The sequence below is a fragment of the Aptenodytes forsteri genome, unplaced genomic scaffold (assembly GCF_000699145.1).
Source record: "Aptenodytes forsteri isolate BGI_AS27 unplaced genomic scaffold, ASM69914v1 Scaffold289, whole genome shotgun sequence".
Lineage (NCBI taxonomy): Eukaryota > Metazoa > Chordata > Aves > Sphenisciformes > Spheniscidae > Aptenodytes > Aptenodytes forsteri.
The window spans coordinates 31,238-49,469 of NW_008795025.1; the positions used below are offsets into that span (position 1 = coordinate 31,238).

General features: G+C 36.7%; 1 protein-coding gene across 1 annotated transcript; it reads right to left on the reverse strand.

Moving 5' to 3' along the window:
* Positions 1–266: 266 nt before the first annotated feature.
* On the reverse strand, positions 267–17,305 carry CUNH1orf27 (chromosome unknown C1orf27 homolog). Its single transcript, XM_009275821.1, has 13 exons — positions 17,181–17,305; positions 16,617–16,748; positions 16,132–16,227; positions 14,885–14,991; positions 14,118–14,154; positions 13,851–13,991; positions 13,369–13,464; positions 12,778–12,843; positions 11,319–11,447; positions 10,542–10,632; positions 8,737–8,922; positions 2,485–2,577; positions 267–1,266 (listed from the first exon to the last, which is right to left on the reverse strand). The coding sequence occupies exons 1-13, from the start codon at positions 17,277–17,279 to the stop codon at positions 1,199–1,201; spliced, it is 1,341 nt and encodes a 446-aa protein (XP_009274096.1). The 5' UTR covers positions 17,280–17,305; the 3' UTR covers positions 267–1,198.
* Between the last annotated feature and the right edge of the window lie 927 nt (positions 17,306–18,232).

Consider the following 18,232-nt stretch of genomic DNA (forward strand, 5'->3'; position numbering starts at 1 on the left):
GTTATTGCCTAACATATCCAGGAGAATCTCTCATAGAATCATAGAATAGTTTGGGTTGGAAGGGACCTTTAAAGGTCACCTCCCACCCCCCCGGCGTGGGGAGGGACATCTTTAAATAAGACAGGTTGCTCAGAGCCCCCCCCTCAGGTTGCTCAGAGCCCCCTCCAATCTGACCTTGAACACTTCCAGGGATGGGGCATCCATCACTTCTCTGGGCAACCTGTGCCACTGTTTCACCACCCTCAGCGTAAAAACTTTCTTCCTTATATCTAGTCTAAATCTACCCCCCTTTAGTTTAAAGCCATTCCCCCTTGTCCTGTCACAACAGGTCCTGATAATAATGCCCCTGCCCATCTCATAATGGAAAGCTATCTGTTTACAGTCTAAAACTCCTGATTAGCAAACAATTTTGACAACTTGCATGTATCTACAAGATAAACCACAAAGGCTACCTAGATGTAGCTGTTGTTGAAATAGTTGATATTCCAAGAGAATGATGACTGAATCGGAGCTGGACAGAGAAATCCTCAAGAGTCACTGAGTAAAAGGTGGCATATACACATCTCAAAATTTCTATGCATTTTATTGATTTCTGAGTTCTCCAGGTCTTGAACTAAGGTATTTACATGCTGAATTGGTCTAGTCTTGAAACTACTAGAAACTATTTGTATACCTATTATGATAGTTAACCAATATTACCTAAAACAATGCATATGGTGAAATACTGGCTTCATTAAATCTAATTTTTCCCCAACTAACTAACGAAATGAGATTTCTCTTAGCAAAGGAACCTTAAAGCAAGAATTGCCATACCAGATAACTATGCTAGTCTTACCAATAGCCTGAAAAACACCAGTAGTAACATTTTGCATTAAAACAGCAAGTAGGAAGAAAATGAAGGTTCTACATTTGTTTAAAGGATCCTTCTAAAAAATACTACTATCGTTCATTTAAACAGAGTGACAGGGTTAGTTTCTTGTAAACTTGATTCACCTTCTACTTGATATTGTAACTGCATGATTCTACTGGATATAGTAAGTGCATGCTGGAACAAGGTAGCTGAACCTATCATTACAATTTATATTGCACATCTAACTGGTGATATTTAGACAACAATTTTTAATTACTAATATATTAAACCCAGATGTTTCCATCTTGTAACTGGCCAAAACTTCCATGAAGCTCCAGTTGCTTGAGTTTAATCACTGAAGTAATTGAAAGAGAAGATCGATGCAAAGACTGCAACAGCAGCTGCTATTACCACACCTAAAATAACAAAGGAAATGCATTCAGTGAGTGGCAAGGGCAGCACCGTCATCAGCAGCTAGGGTGTGGAGGGCAGGGTCAAGATGAATGACAAACAGGAGGAGAAACAGTAAGAGCCACCCCAAAAACTATCTACCACTGCTAAACCTAAATCTAAAGCTACGATGTCAGATAATTAAATTATAAAAGCTCCACATGACATTTCTAATCAGAGCAGGATCCTTCCAGAAATCCAGCTGACTGCATAATTCTGTAGTACCTTAGCCATGTCCTGGCCCATAAAATAATGCACTGACTCTGCACTACTGCTTAATTCTAGGAATCAGACTAGGAAAAATAACAAAAATTTTACGCTTTAAGAAACTAAAGCTATTAAGTTTTTTCTTTTCTGCGTGGCACTATATCTACTCTGTAAGTCTCTTTGTAGCACAACCGCCATTTTCCTATTAACATGCTTGTTACTGATGCAGTTGAGAAGACAACACACAAAAAAACCAAAACATCTGAGTGATGATTCAAGGGAAAACATTTTTACATCCAAAGTAAACACATATTTACTGCTACTACCCTTTAATCTTCCAGTTACCATGTTCTACTTCTAAGAATTAATAGAAAACAAAAGTTATTGTTTTGTTGACTAAAGTGTAACTGTATTTTAATACGAAAAGACAGTCAAAACTCACAGCAAAGAGGACTGTACTAAGTGTAGACAGATGTACAAGAGCTGGATGAAGGAGTATCATGCGGAAGTTGTATTTGAAAGAAGAGTTCTGTGGCTGGTATTCCCTGAATTATTGAGGCTGACAATTAGCACCCAAGCCTGTAGGTATTTGTCAGCTTCAGAAGAAGATTAGCGAGTCACTAGCCAATTTATGGATGCCTACTTGACAAAGCCATTCAACTGTGTTATTTTTTTTTAAAGTACAGAATTATAGAAGTGGTGGCTCTCCAAAAAAAAAAAAAAAAATTAAAGCTACACGAGCCTTTTGTATTGACTTATAGGCTGAACAAATGCAAACACTGGTGGTGTTCCAATAGCAAGCTGTGGTTCTTTCTTCCCCAGAAACACCCTGAACCTACAACACTGAAATGGGGACTCATTTTGAAAGTATTCTATTAGTCTCACCAGTTTATTAATAATGCTGTGGAAGCTAACAGTACTGAAAGGGCCCATTATAGTTTCTGGATTGCCATAGCAAAATCAGGGAAGTAACGTACCCATATTTTGTTGAAGTTTCAACAGCAATGTTCCTTTTGTCAGTTGTTTCTGTTGCGTGTCATCCATGTTGTCACTAACTGGACAAATATTAACTGCATGGAAATCAAGTGCAGAAGTAAATACCAGGTGAAAAGCTAACAGTTGTGTTTTACAGTTGAATTAATGCAAAAGGGCAAGAACTTCATATAAACTTTATAAAGTACATTTATGGTAGGAAAAAAAAGTTTATTGCAGTAGAAATGGTACAGTAGCAACAGCATAGTACTAAACTATTCTATATGGCTGGAAGAGTAAAAATAAAGAGGAAAAAAATACATTTGGCAAGGAGTTCCTCTTCCAAAACTCATTTTCCACACCCTGCTTCCAGAGTAACATACCCAACCCCCTTTACATAACCTGGGGAGAACTTGACTACTCTAAGAGAAAACCACCAAAATGAACCATTAACCACCTTCCAAGACCAAAGTTTTCCCTTCAAAGCCATTTGTCTAGAGTTCAGGCTACATGCAAAACCCACTGCCACTAAGAGAGTGAGGCCAGCACCGTTTCCTTACCCAAGAGCTATAAATGCTTTTTTTCGAAGCACAGAAATTCCTTTTTGAAGATCCCCTAAAAATACACTTTCAGAGCAGGCATAGAGGACACATTCCTCTTTGGAACAATTACTAAATCCTTAGACTGCTCAGCCAGGATGTGAGAGAGCTTGACTATTTCCAGACTGGTGGGATTCAAACTCGTATCTATTTCCTTTCCAAAGATTTCCCTAATCACTTGGCTATATCCAGCTTGTTAGAGAGGGGGATGAGAGAAAGAAGGGGCTTAATCTTGAGTCCTGTAGCTGAACTTGTTAATTTGTCCCATACAGGGTGAGCATGCTTTGCACTACGCAGTTCAGTGATAAGGATACTTGATGGTGGTGGGCCAGAGGTTTTCAGTTTGCATTCCTGTTCCCAGGATAGTTTGCTAAGGCATCGCTTGTCAAAAGTTCTGACTACAATTCAGTAGCTACTATTGCAGACATCTTCTGGACAAGTAAACAGTAAGAGAAAGTGTTTGTGCTATTGCAGTGAGACCTGGACGTCTTTGGAAAGAACAGAATGGGCATGCTGAGATAAGAAAAAAAGACTAACAGATTGTTCTTGTTCAGAAGATGAAGAACAAAAACCCACAGCAGTTTTAGCAGTCCATGAAATACTGATCTAAATAAAAACAGATCTCCCATTTCCAGCGTGGGGTTGTCAATCACCTATAAACTACAAATTATATAGTTGAGTAATAAGGCACATCCCTTGTATGATTCATATGAAAATGATTCATGGAAAAGTACTTTCTCTATCATACCATTAGCTATGGGGGAAATGTATAATCTAGATGTGTAATCAGAAAGGTGGTTTCTGTCATCTAAGATGAGTCATGTGCACGATTGTCTTCAAAATCTTAAGTCAAACTTGCACAAGATCTGTTGTTACACAAAAGCACTCAAACTAGACATTTAGGACCTCTCTAGCCATTTTTATCCCTGAACCCACTGATTTTGCATAGGATGTACTACAGCAGAGCAATTAATAACTGTCCAATATGAAACTTAACAGGAATGCAAGATATATAGACACACACATACATATGCATACATCAAGCACAAACGTTGCTTTAAGATCTCTCTGCAAGCTGCACATACATGTAAAATAAAAATAAGGACACAACATTTCAGTCCAACGGGTGCTTTTTTGAGGAGGAATTATCACATATCTCTGAAGCCCACTGGTCCACAATGAGGCTGTAGTTTCATCATTATTTTTTCTGTGCAAAGGAAAACACACCCTCATCTGCCTAAAATATGAGCAGAAATCTTCAACTAGTTTAAATGAATTATTAATTGTTGCAAGATAGCTTTTTAAATAAGTACCTTAACTAGCACAGTAAGAGCAACACATTCTCTCCAAACTACTTCATAGAGTTTTCAATTCCCTAAAAAAACATATAACTTTTAGAGAAGTTGACCACATTTCTTGGGTCACCTTTGAAGTCTAGATCCAGCAGGTTTCTTTCTGCTTTAGTTTTGATGAGCAAGTAGGATAGTTTGTGCCCTCTAACTTTATGTTTCTTTGCACCTTCATAAGAACTGTTGCACTTTTCTGAAGGTAACTTTTGAAGCTGCACATCAAGGCAGCGATGCTCCTTGCTTGGGGGGAGGCGGGGCAAAGAAAGGAAAAAAGAAAAAAGAAAGAAGCACTCTTGAGCTATTTACTTACTGAAGGCATTTATGCCAGACTTGCATTTGAAGCAGCTGTAGTATAAATCACACAGAGTTTTCAAAAGCAGATGCTTTCTAGTACCAAATATATGAATCCTTAATTCCTCATTAATTCTTCAATTTGCTAACAAAGATGGGGAAGTGATTACCACTACTAAAGTCTTATTTATGTTTATCCACTCAGGGTATTTAACACACCACCACCACCCCCTGCACCAAGGAGGAGCAGGGATTTAGTAAAGCCAATCATAAATGCAGAGCTTTCAATTGCTTGTATTAAAGCACTAAATACCTTGAAACTACAGTATTAGAGCTATTTATATCTTTCAATTATAAATAGGTCAGTTTTTACTTTCTATTTTCCATGTAACAATTTTAAAGCATGACCCAGTAGTGACCTCACTGGAGAGTTGTACAAGGAATCAAGAGAATAAAACTGGAGGATACAGCAGCAGGGGCCGTACTAAGTAAGCACGTACAACCGACCTTCTCAAAATACCTTTATTTCATATGTTTTGACTAGAAGCTGCTTAAAAATAAATCTTTTGGCTATACTGATTAGATCCTCTTCTTCTCAAGAGCATATTTTAAAGAGCAACAAAAAAAGAAATTATTTGAAAAGCCTGCTCATGTTCCTGAATTTTAAACAATTCTTTTTATCAGCAAACTTTCCCCAGAACTTCACTATGGATAGCATTTCCAGTTAATTCAAGGTTGGTGCCTAAGACCACAGGAATTTTGATACAAACAGAAAGGCTAATGTTAAAATTCACTACAAACCAATTTTTATACCGTTACTGAATATTGACTATTATTAATAAAGGTAGTGCTAAGCTTTGAGAAACAACAAATGCTATCCAAATTGGAATGATGCATTGAAAAAAGCCTTTACACAGGGGAAGCCTCAAACTCTCATTATGTCACAAAAACATGTTTACAGTAATACTTAGACACTTCATACCAAAGTACCAATAAAAATCAAATTGCAAAATTAATGCTTTTTCTTACAACGCAGAAAACTTTTCTTACACAGTTAACAGGTCTAATTTCTAAAATGGCCTTCCTGGCATTAATAAAAATGTATAAATAACTTGTGATTTTAATAAACCACAAGTTAATAATGCCATAACAATAATTATCAGAATCAAACAGCCTTGTGCTGATATAGCATTGTTACTATCATCGCTATTAACAGAACCCATTCTACGGACAAACTTTATGGTGTTCACTGGGACAAGGCCAGTCTCAGGTTTTTCCCGAAATCCTCTTTGTATGTTTTCCCCTCTCCTCTGCTATGCACTTACTTTACTTTTTTTTTTTTTTTAAAAAAGGAAATAAATCCCACACACCTAACTCTATAACCAGCAAGCTAGAAGAACACACAAACTCATTTTGTGAGCTACCTGGACATCATTTTACACGTATTAATGGCATCAAATCCGTATTAATGGCATCAAATCTTTGTGATACATTGCTGTTAGTCTAATCGTGCTTTCTTCCTACCTCCAGATCATACATCCTTACATAAGCAATAAAGCTAAACTGAATAATCTTCTCTCTCTCCCTCCCACGCCTATCTCCACTGCTACAACAATTTGCTTCCCTAAGTTATACTAATTCCTTAAAGCTCAGTAATAATTAGCTTTAAGACTATGAAAGTTACTCTTATAATGCAAGAGAGATTTTTTTACTGGCTTTGTTGAGGTTCTTGAGCTGTGTACATCTTTTACTTCTCGAGATAATGAGTCAGGTTTAGTTAAAACCTGGGAAAACTGATTAATTTAGAAAGACGTAAGAATTTACGGTTAGCTCTGAAATTAAGAAACTCAAAAAACCCTCCAAGTAAACAAGTAGGTCAAGCAGAATATCAGTAGTCACAGTTCACCCTACACAGCAAGCTCATGCCTACGTTTTCCATTTTTTGTCCCTAAATACCAACATCAAAAAGTGTCCAAAGTTCTTATCCAAGAATTAGTGTTTTTTTTTTTTTTTAAATAAATTATAAAACTGTAACCTGTAGCTCATATTCACATTGGTGGGGGAAAAAAGGGAAGAAAAGAAATCTCTTCCATAAGATCACAGGAAGTATTATTAAATGCATTTCAACTACAAATTTGGCTCCTACATTGAAATCAAAGCCATATGGGGCGGGGACAAACAAACAATCAAACAACAGGAAATTATATAAACCAGAAATATTCAGAAAAAGAAAGTCAGTAACTAGATTATAGCAGAATATCTGTATTAAAAGGAATATAACAGTCTCATAATCAGATCATAAACTTATAAGACATTCGGTAGGAAATGAAAAGCTCTTAAAAAGGATAGATCCCACACACCTAACTCTATAACCAGCAAGCTAGAAGAACACACAAACTCATTTTGTGAGCTACCTGGACATCATTTTACACGTATTAATGGCATCAAATCCGTATTAATGGCATCAAATCTTTGTGATACATTGCTGTTAGTCTAATCGTGCTTTCTTCCTACCTCCAGATCATACATCCTTACATAAGCAATAAAGCTAAACTGAATAATCTTCTCTCTCTCCCTCCCACGCCTATCTCCACTGCTACAACAATTTGCTTCCCTAAGTTATACTAATTCCTTAAAGCTCAGTAATAATTAGCTTTAAGACTATGAAAGTTACTCTTATAATGCAAGAGAGATTTTTTTACTGGCTTTGTTGAGGTTCTTGAGCTGTGTACATCTTTTACTTCTCGAGATAATGAGTCAGGTTTAGTTAAAACCTGGGAAAACTGATTAATTTAGAAAGACGTAAGAATTTACGGTTAGCTCTGAAATTAAGAAACTCAAAAAACCCTCCAAGTAAACAAGTAGGTCAAGCAGAATATCAGTAGTCACAGTTCACCCTACACAGCAAGCTCATGCCTACGTTTTCCATTTTTTGTCCCTAAATACCAACATCAAAAAGTGTCCAAAGTTCTTATCCAAGAATTAGTGTTATTTTTTTTTTTTTAAATAAATTATAAAACTGTAACCTGTAGCTCATATTCACATTGGTGGGGGAAAAAAGGGAAGAAAAGAAATCTCTTCCATAAGATCACAGGAAGTATTATTAAATGCATTTCAACTACAAATTTGAGTCCTACATTGAATCAAAGCCATATGGGGCGGGGACAAACAAACAATCAAACAACAGGAAATTATATAAACCAGAAATATTCAGAAAAAGAAAGTCAGTAACTAGATTATAGCAGAATATCTGTATTAAAAGGAATATAACAGTCTCATAATCAGATCATAAACTTATAAGACATTCGGTAGGAAATGAAAAGCTCTCTCAATTTTCTTTCCATTTCGGGTAAAACACAAAACTTCAGTTTTGGGCACTGCATTTGATACATAATTTAAAACACTCAGAAGAAAGAAAGGTACTTTGTATTTTTGAAAGAGTCAGGTTCTAGCATGAGAACTTCCTGAAAGACATATTAGACTATATATGTATTTTTTAATATTTAGCAAAAAAACAGTAGATTTGACTAAAGCTCTCAACTTCTTATTCTAACTTATTCTAAGCAGTAGCAGAACTATTCAGCTCTTAAACCAGCAAAGTTGACCTACTGAAAAAGTAACCAGAATATAAAGCTTTACAGGTTTTTCTTGCAGTTTATTTGCTAATACAGGATCATCCTTAATTCATGTGCAGAGTAATGTATGCAAACCTTGTTCAGCTGAACCATAATTCATGAGCTGCAACCATGCTTGCACAGATAATACAGTGAAAGAGCAAAATATTTGAGAGAAGAGAGAGAGGTCTGTTACAAGTCAAATACAAAAACTGCAAAGAACCCTTATGACTTTCCACAAATACATTTAAACTGTAATTAGATTGATATAAACCCTTAGAGCTTGGTATGAAGTAAGTCAACTTTAAGCACATCCATATCTGGATAAAACTGGCCTGTGCCATTAGTCAACATTTTCATAATCCATGATGCAGTCTATCCTGGTTCTCAGACACTGTATTTACCTGTGTTAATTTCCTCTCCTATATGGATATCTTCAGCTTGCACAGACTGATCCAACATCTCAACAAAACGTTCCTGAATTTCTCCAGCGGTCTCATCACCAAACTTATAATCACTGAGCATCACACTGGATCCAGCAACAGGGACAAACAGTCTTTGAGGTAAGACATGATATTCCCTCTCAAAATCTAAAGGAAAAGGGGGGAAAAATGCTATCCAAATAAAAGCCTTGCAAGTTATGATAAGATTCCTCATTAATCTCTGACCGTAAGATAAAGCTACTGCAAAAGAACTGCTCAAGGTTTCCATGTAAAAAATCCCATTTTCAGGCACAGCTTGTTTAACTGTTACTGTTTTATGAAAGTTTTGGCTGCTATTATACTGATTTATGTTCTTACATTAGTCTCTCCAGAAATACCCGAGAGACCTCCAAAACAGACCATAAAATGTTAAACAGACCTTTTTTCATGTTTAGAATGACTAGCAAAAGAACTCTGGGAAAGACTGCAGATAAGAGCGTACACAGAACAGCATATGATTTCAACACCACAAAGGATACCAAACACTTGGCTGCTTTATGCCATACTTAAAGCCACAAAGTATCGGTGCCACCTAAAGAGGAAACTGAAAACTGCATGCTATTTAAAACATCAAGTTTAAATCACGCAGGTTGGATAAAGTTGGCTAACACCAAAACAAACCACGTTATCCTAAAGTAAATGGTAATCCTGAACATGAATCGTTTTTCCTTACACAATCAACCTGTTTCCGTTTCTTTTTTTTTTTTTCCCCTAAAATCACTCCCAAAGATAGTATCTTTTAAAAGGTTTCCCTTTATATAAGATCTTCAGATTGGTATTTCAATTAACTAATAATATTTGGTTTAAAAAAAACCAAAAACAACACAACAAGAGGATAAGTTGATACCACTGCACTGACCCAAAGAAGTTTAAAGAATCTCCCAGCATGAGCTAGGAGATCTGGTCTCAGCGTATACCCCCTTAGTTTTTAATATAATCACGATAGGAAGTTTTATTTTCGTTAGATCAATTTGAAGCGTGTTCTGGCCTCTGCATGGTGCTCTGTTAAGTTCAAGCTAATGCAATTATTCATGGTGTTGAAATAAGATCTACTTCTTTAAATGACACAAAGCTTGTAAAATGGTATTTCATGAAGAGAAGTAAGTTCAGGGGGCAGAGACAACACAGATGATATAATTGTATAGTTAGGAAAAAAAAGTCAGGATACTTCTTCACATCATAATCACCACAGACAATGCCACATTTAATTTAATGGAGATGAACTATTGAACTTCAGAGCTCATGTCCACTAGCATTTGTAAGATAGGTGATAGAAGAACAGGGAAGGCCATGTCCAGCTGGTTCTTTGAATCCTACTAAGTTTTAGCATACTTCAATATTAATAGGAATACCATAGAGTGATTTAAAAACAAAAAAGAAAATTAAAAATGTGGAAGTTACAGTTAGAACTTCAGTGACAGAAGTTTCAACTACAGAATTTCTTAAAAATCCAAAGTTTCCGATCAGTGACAAAGAAGCTGAAATTGCATTTTGTGGTCACGAGAACTGAACACAAACTTTGTGTGAGAGCTGTGATGCCAAATAACATATCTGAACTTGACAAAAATTCTCACGATTCAAGAAAAAGTCAAGGCTGCCAAATAGAAACTGTGCCATCTGCTTTTTGTTCTGCTCTAACCATACCGGAACTTCAGTACACCAGCACAATTTTCTACGAGAACCAAAATTCACTGCAAATATAAGCTGTTTATTCTCTGAATTCCTACTTTTTCTGTGAGGTCCTTCATTTATAATGAGATCTTCAAATAGTATTTCACAACGATCACTCAATGTGTTTATTATGTCTCTTTTCAAAGCCTGCAAGGACAAAGCAAAAACATCAGTAATATAAAAGCCATTTGCAAAGCTTTTGACTAGTAAGAAACAACAAAAGAAGTCCTTCATAGGTTTAACCCATGTTGAAAGAATAGTTTTTCCAGAAAATAAAAACTCTAAAGAGAATTTTAAAAAGTCCAATAAAGAGGAGCTAAAGTCAAAAGAATTAAAATAAAAAAAAGAAAACAACAAAACAAAAATGAAAGGCTGAGGAAAATTTTAGTATTGTTGGAGTAAGAACGGACAACTTCCAGACATTACTATTAAAAACAAACAAAAATAATCACAAGACATTGCCTCAGTAAGGAAAAAAAAAAATAGTCACTGAACAAATAAATCTGTATTTTCCCACTACACATACAAAAATAGTCTGTTACTTTTTATTAATTTTAAGAAAATTTGTCACAGCCTAATCACTTTGACAATTTGTGCAAAGATTCATCAGAGACCAGCCTTAGCAACAGAAGACATAATCTGCTAAAAGTGAAAAAGGAACTGAATCCATCACACATACACACAGATGGTTTCTAAAACAATCCATATGTTCAAGGGGATGAACATTTTGACCCCAGTTTAGACCATCTCATTTTGGCAAAGAAAAGTCAGTATGACAAATTTCATCTATTTCAGAAAAAACATTTCTGATGAACTAACAACCTTTTCACTACCTGAATAGCTTCTTTAACTTTTGGCTTGTTGTTATGTATGTAGGCTCTGCATTTCACAGCACCTTTGAGATTTATGGAAGCACTGCAGACCTGGACTGTTGCTGTTGATCTAGGACTTGAACCCTGGGACTTAAAAATAAACACGTTTCAGTTTTATCCTGTTACCAAGGCGCTTGCAGCATGAGTAACAAAAACAGAACTAGGAAATTAACAGCGTATCTTAAGATGTTTACATATAACCTGCTTTCCCTCATAATTTCTATCTCTAAGGTGGTTTTTTTTTAGTTTTGTTAGTTAAGACTGAAAATCTCTCTCCTTTTCCATTACGTAAAATGTATTTACTTTTCCAGACATTCCATTTCTTGTGATTTAAATATTTGTGTCTATAAGACTCCTAAAACTTTTCAGGCAAGTGGCTTGTGGCTAATATTGGTACTGCAATCTAGAAACCTTTTAAGATTATTTTTTTAAACGATGAAGTTTGTATGTTTACTGTATACTAAGCATAACCTACGGTATCCTGAGTCATCCCATCAGTCAGTACTAAATTATAAATGCGGTCACATTTAAAACTATATCAAACTGTTGCCTAGAAATATTCACCCTAATTACCAAAACAATGAGTGTGCTGCATAAAGCACTCTTAAGACAACACCTGGAAACACAGGGATGCGTAACTTCCACATGAACTGCATAAACTACTTCTGCCAAAATAAAAAGCTTTCCTTTCTCTGAGCAATTAACCATTGGAACAATGAGATACTCATGAAGTCTTTAAAATGGCATTTTATGCCATTGCTAAACATAACTTTAGAGAAACCACAAACTACCTGACAAAACAGGATGGCCTGTGCTGTGCAAGAAGCCTACAAAACAATGCCTGGACACATTTGGATCTTAGGACCTAGACTGGGGCACCTAATTCAGGGTTCAAGTCAGCATAACCTCTGGTAGAGAGGAAACTCCTGACACAGACCCGACAGCTCCAGATTATGATTCAGCTCACAGAATCTGTACCTTAATCCAAAACTAGTGACTAAGCTTCTGACAAAAGCATTCAAACAAATGTCCATAGCTAGCCATGGCAAGTTGAAGCATGGGGGTGATTCTGAACTTCAGAATGATGCAAAGTCACCTTGAAATAAATGTACACAGGTACATACAGGGATCCTACTATCAAATGAATTAGTTTGCGGGACTTCATCTCTATAACCAGTTTTTCAAATTCTCCTTGAAGCTGTACCGTGCAATTCTTAGACAACATGGTTATCACAGCATGAGAATTTCCAGGGACATGAAATACGCAGATCTGTCCACAGTCAGTATCCATGGGGGAATAAAAAGTCTTAGGACAAAGTAAGGTGGATTTCTAGACAGTAATTCAGAATGTTCTTTTATTTTTTATTCTATTTTATAAGATAGCAGAGAGGTTATACTTTACAAACCACAAAATACTTACCAGCTGTGTCAGAACCTTGACGTCAGAAAACTGAGTGCTGGATTGAGTATTTCCTCTTAACTTTTTCTGAGGGAAAAAAAATTCTGTGTGTCATGAAACAGGAAAAAAAATCTCCCTGAATCAAAATCTCCTCACTATGGCATAAAATGTGCCGTAGTTTATAGTTTTTAAGAGAGAAAAATGGCACATAGAAAACAGCCATGAGAATATAATTACAAAGCTAAAAGAAGAGATGAATGCATCAGTCAAACAATGTGTTTCCACTCTTTGTTAAACACTAAGACGTAGGTCTTAGAAATCTCATCATCTACATTCACACCTTACTCATGTTCTTTAATGAGGAGACAGCATACAGAAAATTTTTTAGTCAGACTTCACATATAATTATTGCAGTCGCATTGCCAGAGGAAGAAGAGGCAATTTGCAGCAATAAAGATGGGAACACAAGCAGTCCTGCATTATTAGTTACTTGAAATAGGCCAATTAGATCAACAAATGTTGTACGGAAGACACCTCAGTCAATGCTTTATCACACTGGAGGTTCTATCTACACATCTATTAGAGTTCAATTCCTTGTTGTTCGGTACTCACCTGCCCTTCCAGTAGTTCTGTTTCATCATCTTTAACTTGTCCATTGATCAGAAAAACACTGTCTTCTATCTGTTTTGACCATCTATTTAATCCAGTCTTTAAAAAAAGTGAAACCACAAAAATCTCGTAAGAGGAAAGAGAATTTCACTAAAGGAGGTGGACAGTATCATGCTGAAAATTATAGAAATACATGTTTCAACAGTGACTCCAAGAGAGTTTTAAAGTCTCTGAAAAATCTGTCTATATGTTTTTCCAAAGCCAACTCAAAGCACAGCAGAAGAAAAGCTATCTGCATTTTTTATACTATGAATGTTTCATAGTAACTTCAAGTTACATTTAAAAGAGGAGTAACTGCCAAACATTCTCTGGTGATTAGTCCTACTCCTCTACTCACACTACTCAAATCCTTCTCTCTCATTTAATTTTCAGCAAAAAAAGTAGTGTAGAGACCAACTACAAAACTGGTGCAGCTGGCTAGTTACCTTGGTATTCTTCTCCAAGTCATGGTTCGGTGACGTAGCAAGAAGCGGAATGTGAATATTAACATTTACTGTGCAGTCCAAAGCTAACCAGGAAGCAGACAGAGCACTCTGATATTTCCAATCTGCTGGTTTAGCTGAACTCTGAGAGCAGAAATAAGCAATAAAGCATCTATACAAAACACTGTATAATTCAGAGATTTTTTTTTTTTGAAACATTACATGTCATGCATTAAAAGCTGTATATGACACACAGGATGATGAGCTTACCTTTGGATCTTGTACATCATAGGTTCGGCAAATTACTCTTTGCTATTTAAAGAAAAAGATCCAGCGGACAGCAAAAAACCAAGTAAGAATAATTCGCAATTACTTTGTCCTTTACTTAACTTCTTTGTTGAGCTAATTTATGCTCTGAAGAAAGTTCTCACCTTTCATTAGTGTAAAAAAGTGGAAAAATATTTAACTGTAAACTCCAACTATCATAGTGATGCTGTCCCATCTCTTACAAATATATTACGATCAATAGGTATTCACAGGGAGAACCACCAATGCACCAATTTGCAATTTGCCCTCGTCTCTCTCACCTCTCTAAAGGAAAAGTGCTTTCTCTCCTTGTATTATCTCATTATCAACAGACCCAGCATTCCTCTGCAGCGCTAGTACAGATCCCACGTGCCCACTACGTCCCCACTTCCATGTAAGTATCATTGGTAACAGCAAGCTAAAGAAGCTATACAGTATTTTAGACGTTTTCCTCAATTTATGCAAACCAAAACTGACTGGGGAAGGCATAATTTGATGCCACCACACACACAAACCTAACAGTAAGAAATGATGGAAATTTTGCAAGGATAAGAGGGTCAATAGTCTTACTCATGGCTAATCAGAAAACTTCATGATTTCAACTTACTGATCTATGTCTATCTGATCTCAAACAACTTTCCCCTCCCAAATTATCATTTATTCAGAAATAACTACAGAAACAAGGTTGAGGGTAGCAGTCTCAAGCAATAAAGCTTGCTCATAAAGGATACTTCTTTGTAGCAGAACAAATTTGAAGAGCTGCTCTGTCTGAGACCTCCTCCTCAGCAGGTTTCCAGAGCCTTCTTTTAGTCAAGGACTTCTCCACTGAGAAGATTAACTAAAGATGAAAAAAGTGTAATGGATTTTTCCACAAAAATAATGCATTATAATTTCTGGAAAATAGTCTTGCACTAAAGTTCTAAGGCCGATTGATATCATAATTATGTATAAACAGGAAATGCAGCTTACATGTCACCAAAATGTCATGTTAAAAGAACATTCAACAAAGATTCATGGGCAACTACTCCAAAGCAAGAGTTGCTTGTGAAATCTTAATTCAGCTTCCTTATAAACTGAACCAAGCAACGTTCACATATTCAACCTGTACGCTTGCCTCCCTACAAAAATATTACAGCTTTATGCCTATCAGTTGAGGATCCAGAAAAACAGCTGTGCAAAATAGCTACTAATTAAAAAAAACAAATTTTAATTCAGGAATCACTGATCACCTGGACATAACTCACCTTTTTTTGTTGGCTACTAGTTTCAGTAATCACAACTGAGATGCGGTTGCATTGCACTGCCAAAATTGAACCTTGGACCTTAGGCTTCAAAACCTAGTCATGTTTAAATCGCTTATCATGCCTACCTTATGAAAACGGTAAAATGAACCTACATCTACAGAACAGAAACTGAATGTGGCAGTAGATGCCCCAATACTGTAATAAAAATGCATTTTAAGTCTATCAGACAGTAGCACGTTCTAAGTAGTTTTTAAATATAACCCCACACACCTAAGTCAAATACCACTAGTTCTATACAAGATATTCCTTTTAAAGGAATCAGAACTATAGAACTTTCACTATTGTAAACATCTCTAATCTGATCAATTCATTCAGATAAAAAAAGCTAACATGCTACCACTACTAACAACTGTGCCACAAGGATTTAGCTCAATATAAACCCTGAAGACGTTTTCCTTAAGCTAGAATGTCCACTTTCAGTAAATACAGTAAGATTGGCCATTGCAGTAGCAAACATCACAAAAAACAGAAAGTTAGCAAATACAAGCTGTAGTACAGTCCCACAGGACAGTGATTTCTGAGGTTTCAGTCTCAAAACCATACATCAAAGCAGAACATTTGTGCTTTTAGAAATAAAACAACAAAACAATCATATATACTCAAAAAAATGATAGAAAATTATTCAGCTACACACCTAAAGCTATACCTGTCTTTCCACCAGGAAGCATACTTACCTTGCGCAAAGCATTTTGACTATCTTTTGACAATTCTGGAGTTGCAATAATAAATACACCAAGAACTAATAAGCCTCCAGGAAGCATTCTAGAAACCTTAAAAATAGAAATGAACACGTATTAATAGGAATCAGAGATCTAGCAACCACCTAACTTGATATATCAAAAATTTCTAATGAGACAAGTATGCATCAAGAGCAGAAATGAAATAAGCAAGACTGTTTTGCACTTATAGGTTCCTCTGAAATGTAGGAACACAGCACCTTGCAAATTTTCTCACTTCAGTCCTATCAAGTCTCTGTTTCATCATAAACTTTGAAAACAATACAGATATTTTGGTTTAAAATATCTGTGCCTAGCATGGTTAGGAAGGTTCTTTTACTTTGAGAAAAAAGCTTGAGATTACACAAGCGATGACATAGTTTTTGTAAGTCTTATTTCCCTTCTGTTCCTCCCACCCCCTTCATTAACTCATACTGTGCTACCTGACTGGCATGTGTAGTTATCCATTCTTCATCAATGGATGCCAGTTTTGAAGGACTGATGCCGTCTTCTTTCTGCTCTTCCTTTGGAGGTGTTCGAACAGCCCAAATTACATAGTCTCTTTGCAGGGAACACTTTCAAAAACATCAATATAAGCAAATACACCATGAGGTTGATATCAAGTCTGAAAATATACTGTGTAATATAATAACTGTGAGGTCTGCTTTACAGTAGGTATCATTAAACTCTATAGTAATCTGTTACAAAATTAATTCCTTCATGAATTTGCCTTTCCCTTAAAACCTTGTTTAGTGATAAGTTTTATCTTCAAGATTTTAATTTCTTTTCTGTGTGTCATATCTTTCACAAAACGATTTTAAAATACTTAAGTAGTTGGTCGACACTGCGAACCCTTTACAGAAGTCTCTTCTGGTCATATTACCACCCTCCTGCACAATACAAGCTCAATGTTATGTTAATGGACTTATCCCAGACAATTAAGGCCAAGGCAGTTTTCCCCTATTAACATAAATGAATGGAAGAGACTTCAAATATTTCACACTTACCTGCCCTATTAACAGGCCAGTGACATAAGGCTTTAATTTTGTGCTGAGGTCTGAAAGATACTGCCCAACAGCTTCCTCAGCAAAGTAAGTTCTACCCATTGCTGCAGGTTTAACCTTTTGTAGTTTCAACCTACAAAACAAATATAGTCAAAGTATAGTCAAAGAAAGTATATATACTACACCGGTTACCGACAAGAACAGGCTCATACAAAGATCCTCAATACATTAATACTTTATCTGTCAACAAAGGTTAGTTAAGTAGCTTTACAATCTGCCAGTTTGTTTTTTTTAAATGAAAAACATAACTCTCTCTACTGGAGGAAGAAGTATGTGACCCTTATTTGAAAGAAAACTATTTTAAATACCTGTCACTGAAATGACATGGCAAGTCGTGCAAGCAAATGCTAGGAAAAACACATCTCCAAGCAAGAGTTTCTTGCTGCATCATGTTTCATTGGAGGCCAGAAGGTAAAGTGTGCATTTTTGTATTTACATTCCTCTTTGAGGGACTTGCTAAATTCCACACTTGTACTTAAACGTGCCATGTACAATTTCCATTCCAATTCCTAAGGCATTAAAAGTACAGCATCTGTGGACTATCCAAAAGGCCATGTCTACAGCTCCCAAGGGTTGCCTTATGAATCCAGGACAGGGGGACTGCCAGACACTCCTCCCTTCCATGCAGACCTATTCTGAAAACGGCTTCATGCATTGAAGACTTTCACAAAAATTAACTATGAAAACGCTGAAGCCAAAGAGCACATGGTGAGGAAGCAAAGGGCATTCCGAATCCCCGCAAAGGGTCTGCTGGAGAAAGCGGCACAGAGATGGCGGAGCTGAAGCTCCGGACCGGGGCGAGGAGGAAGGCTGTCACGCACCTCACCTCAGCCCACACGGCCAGGCCAAAATCACCTCTGCACCCGCCTGTACCCGCACTTGAGCCCGGCCCACAGCTCTGCGGTCGGTCCCGCACAGCTTCCCCACCGCCTCGGGACGCGAGCCACCCTCAGCGCCCCCCGCACTAGCCTGACGGGCGCGGCCACCGCCGGGGC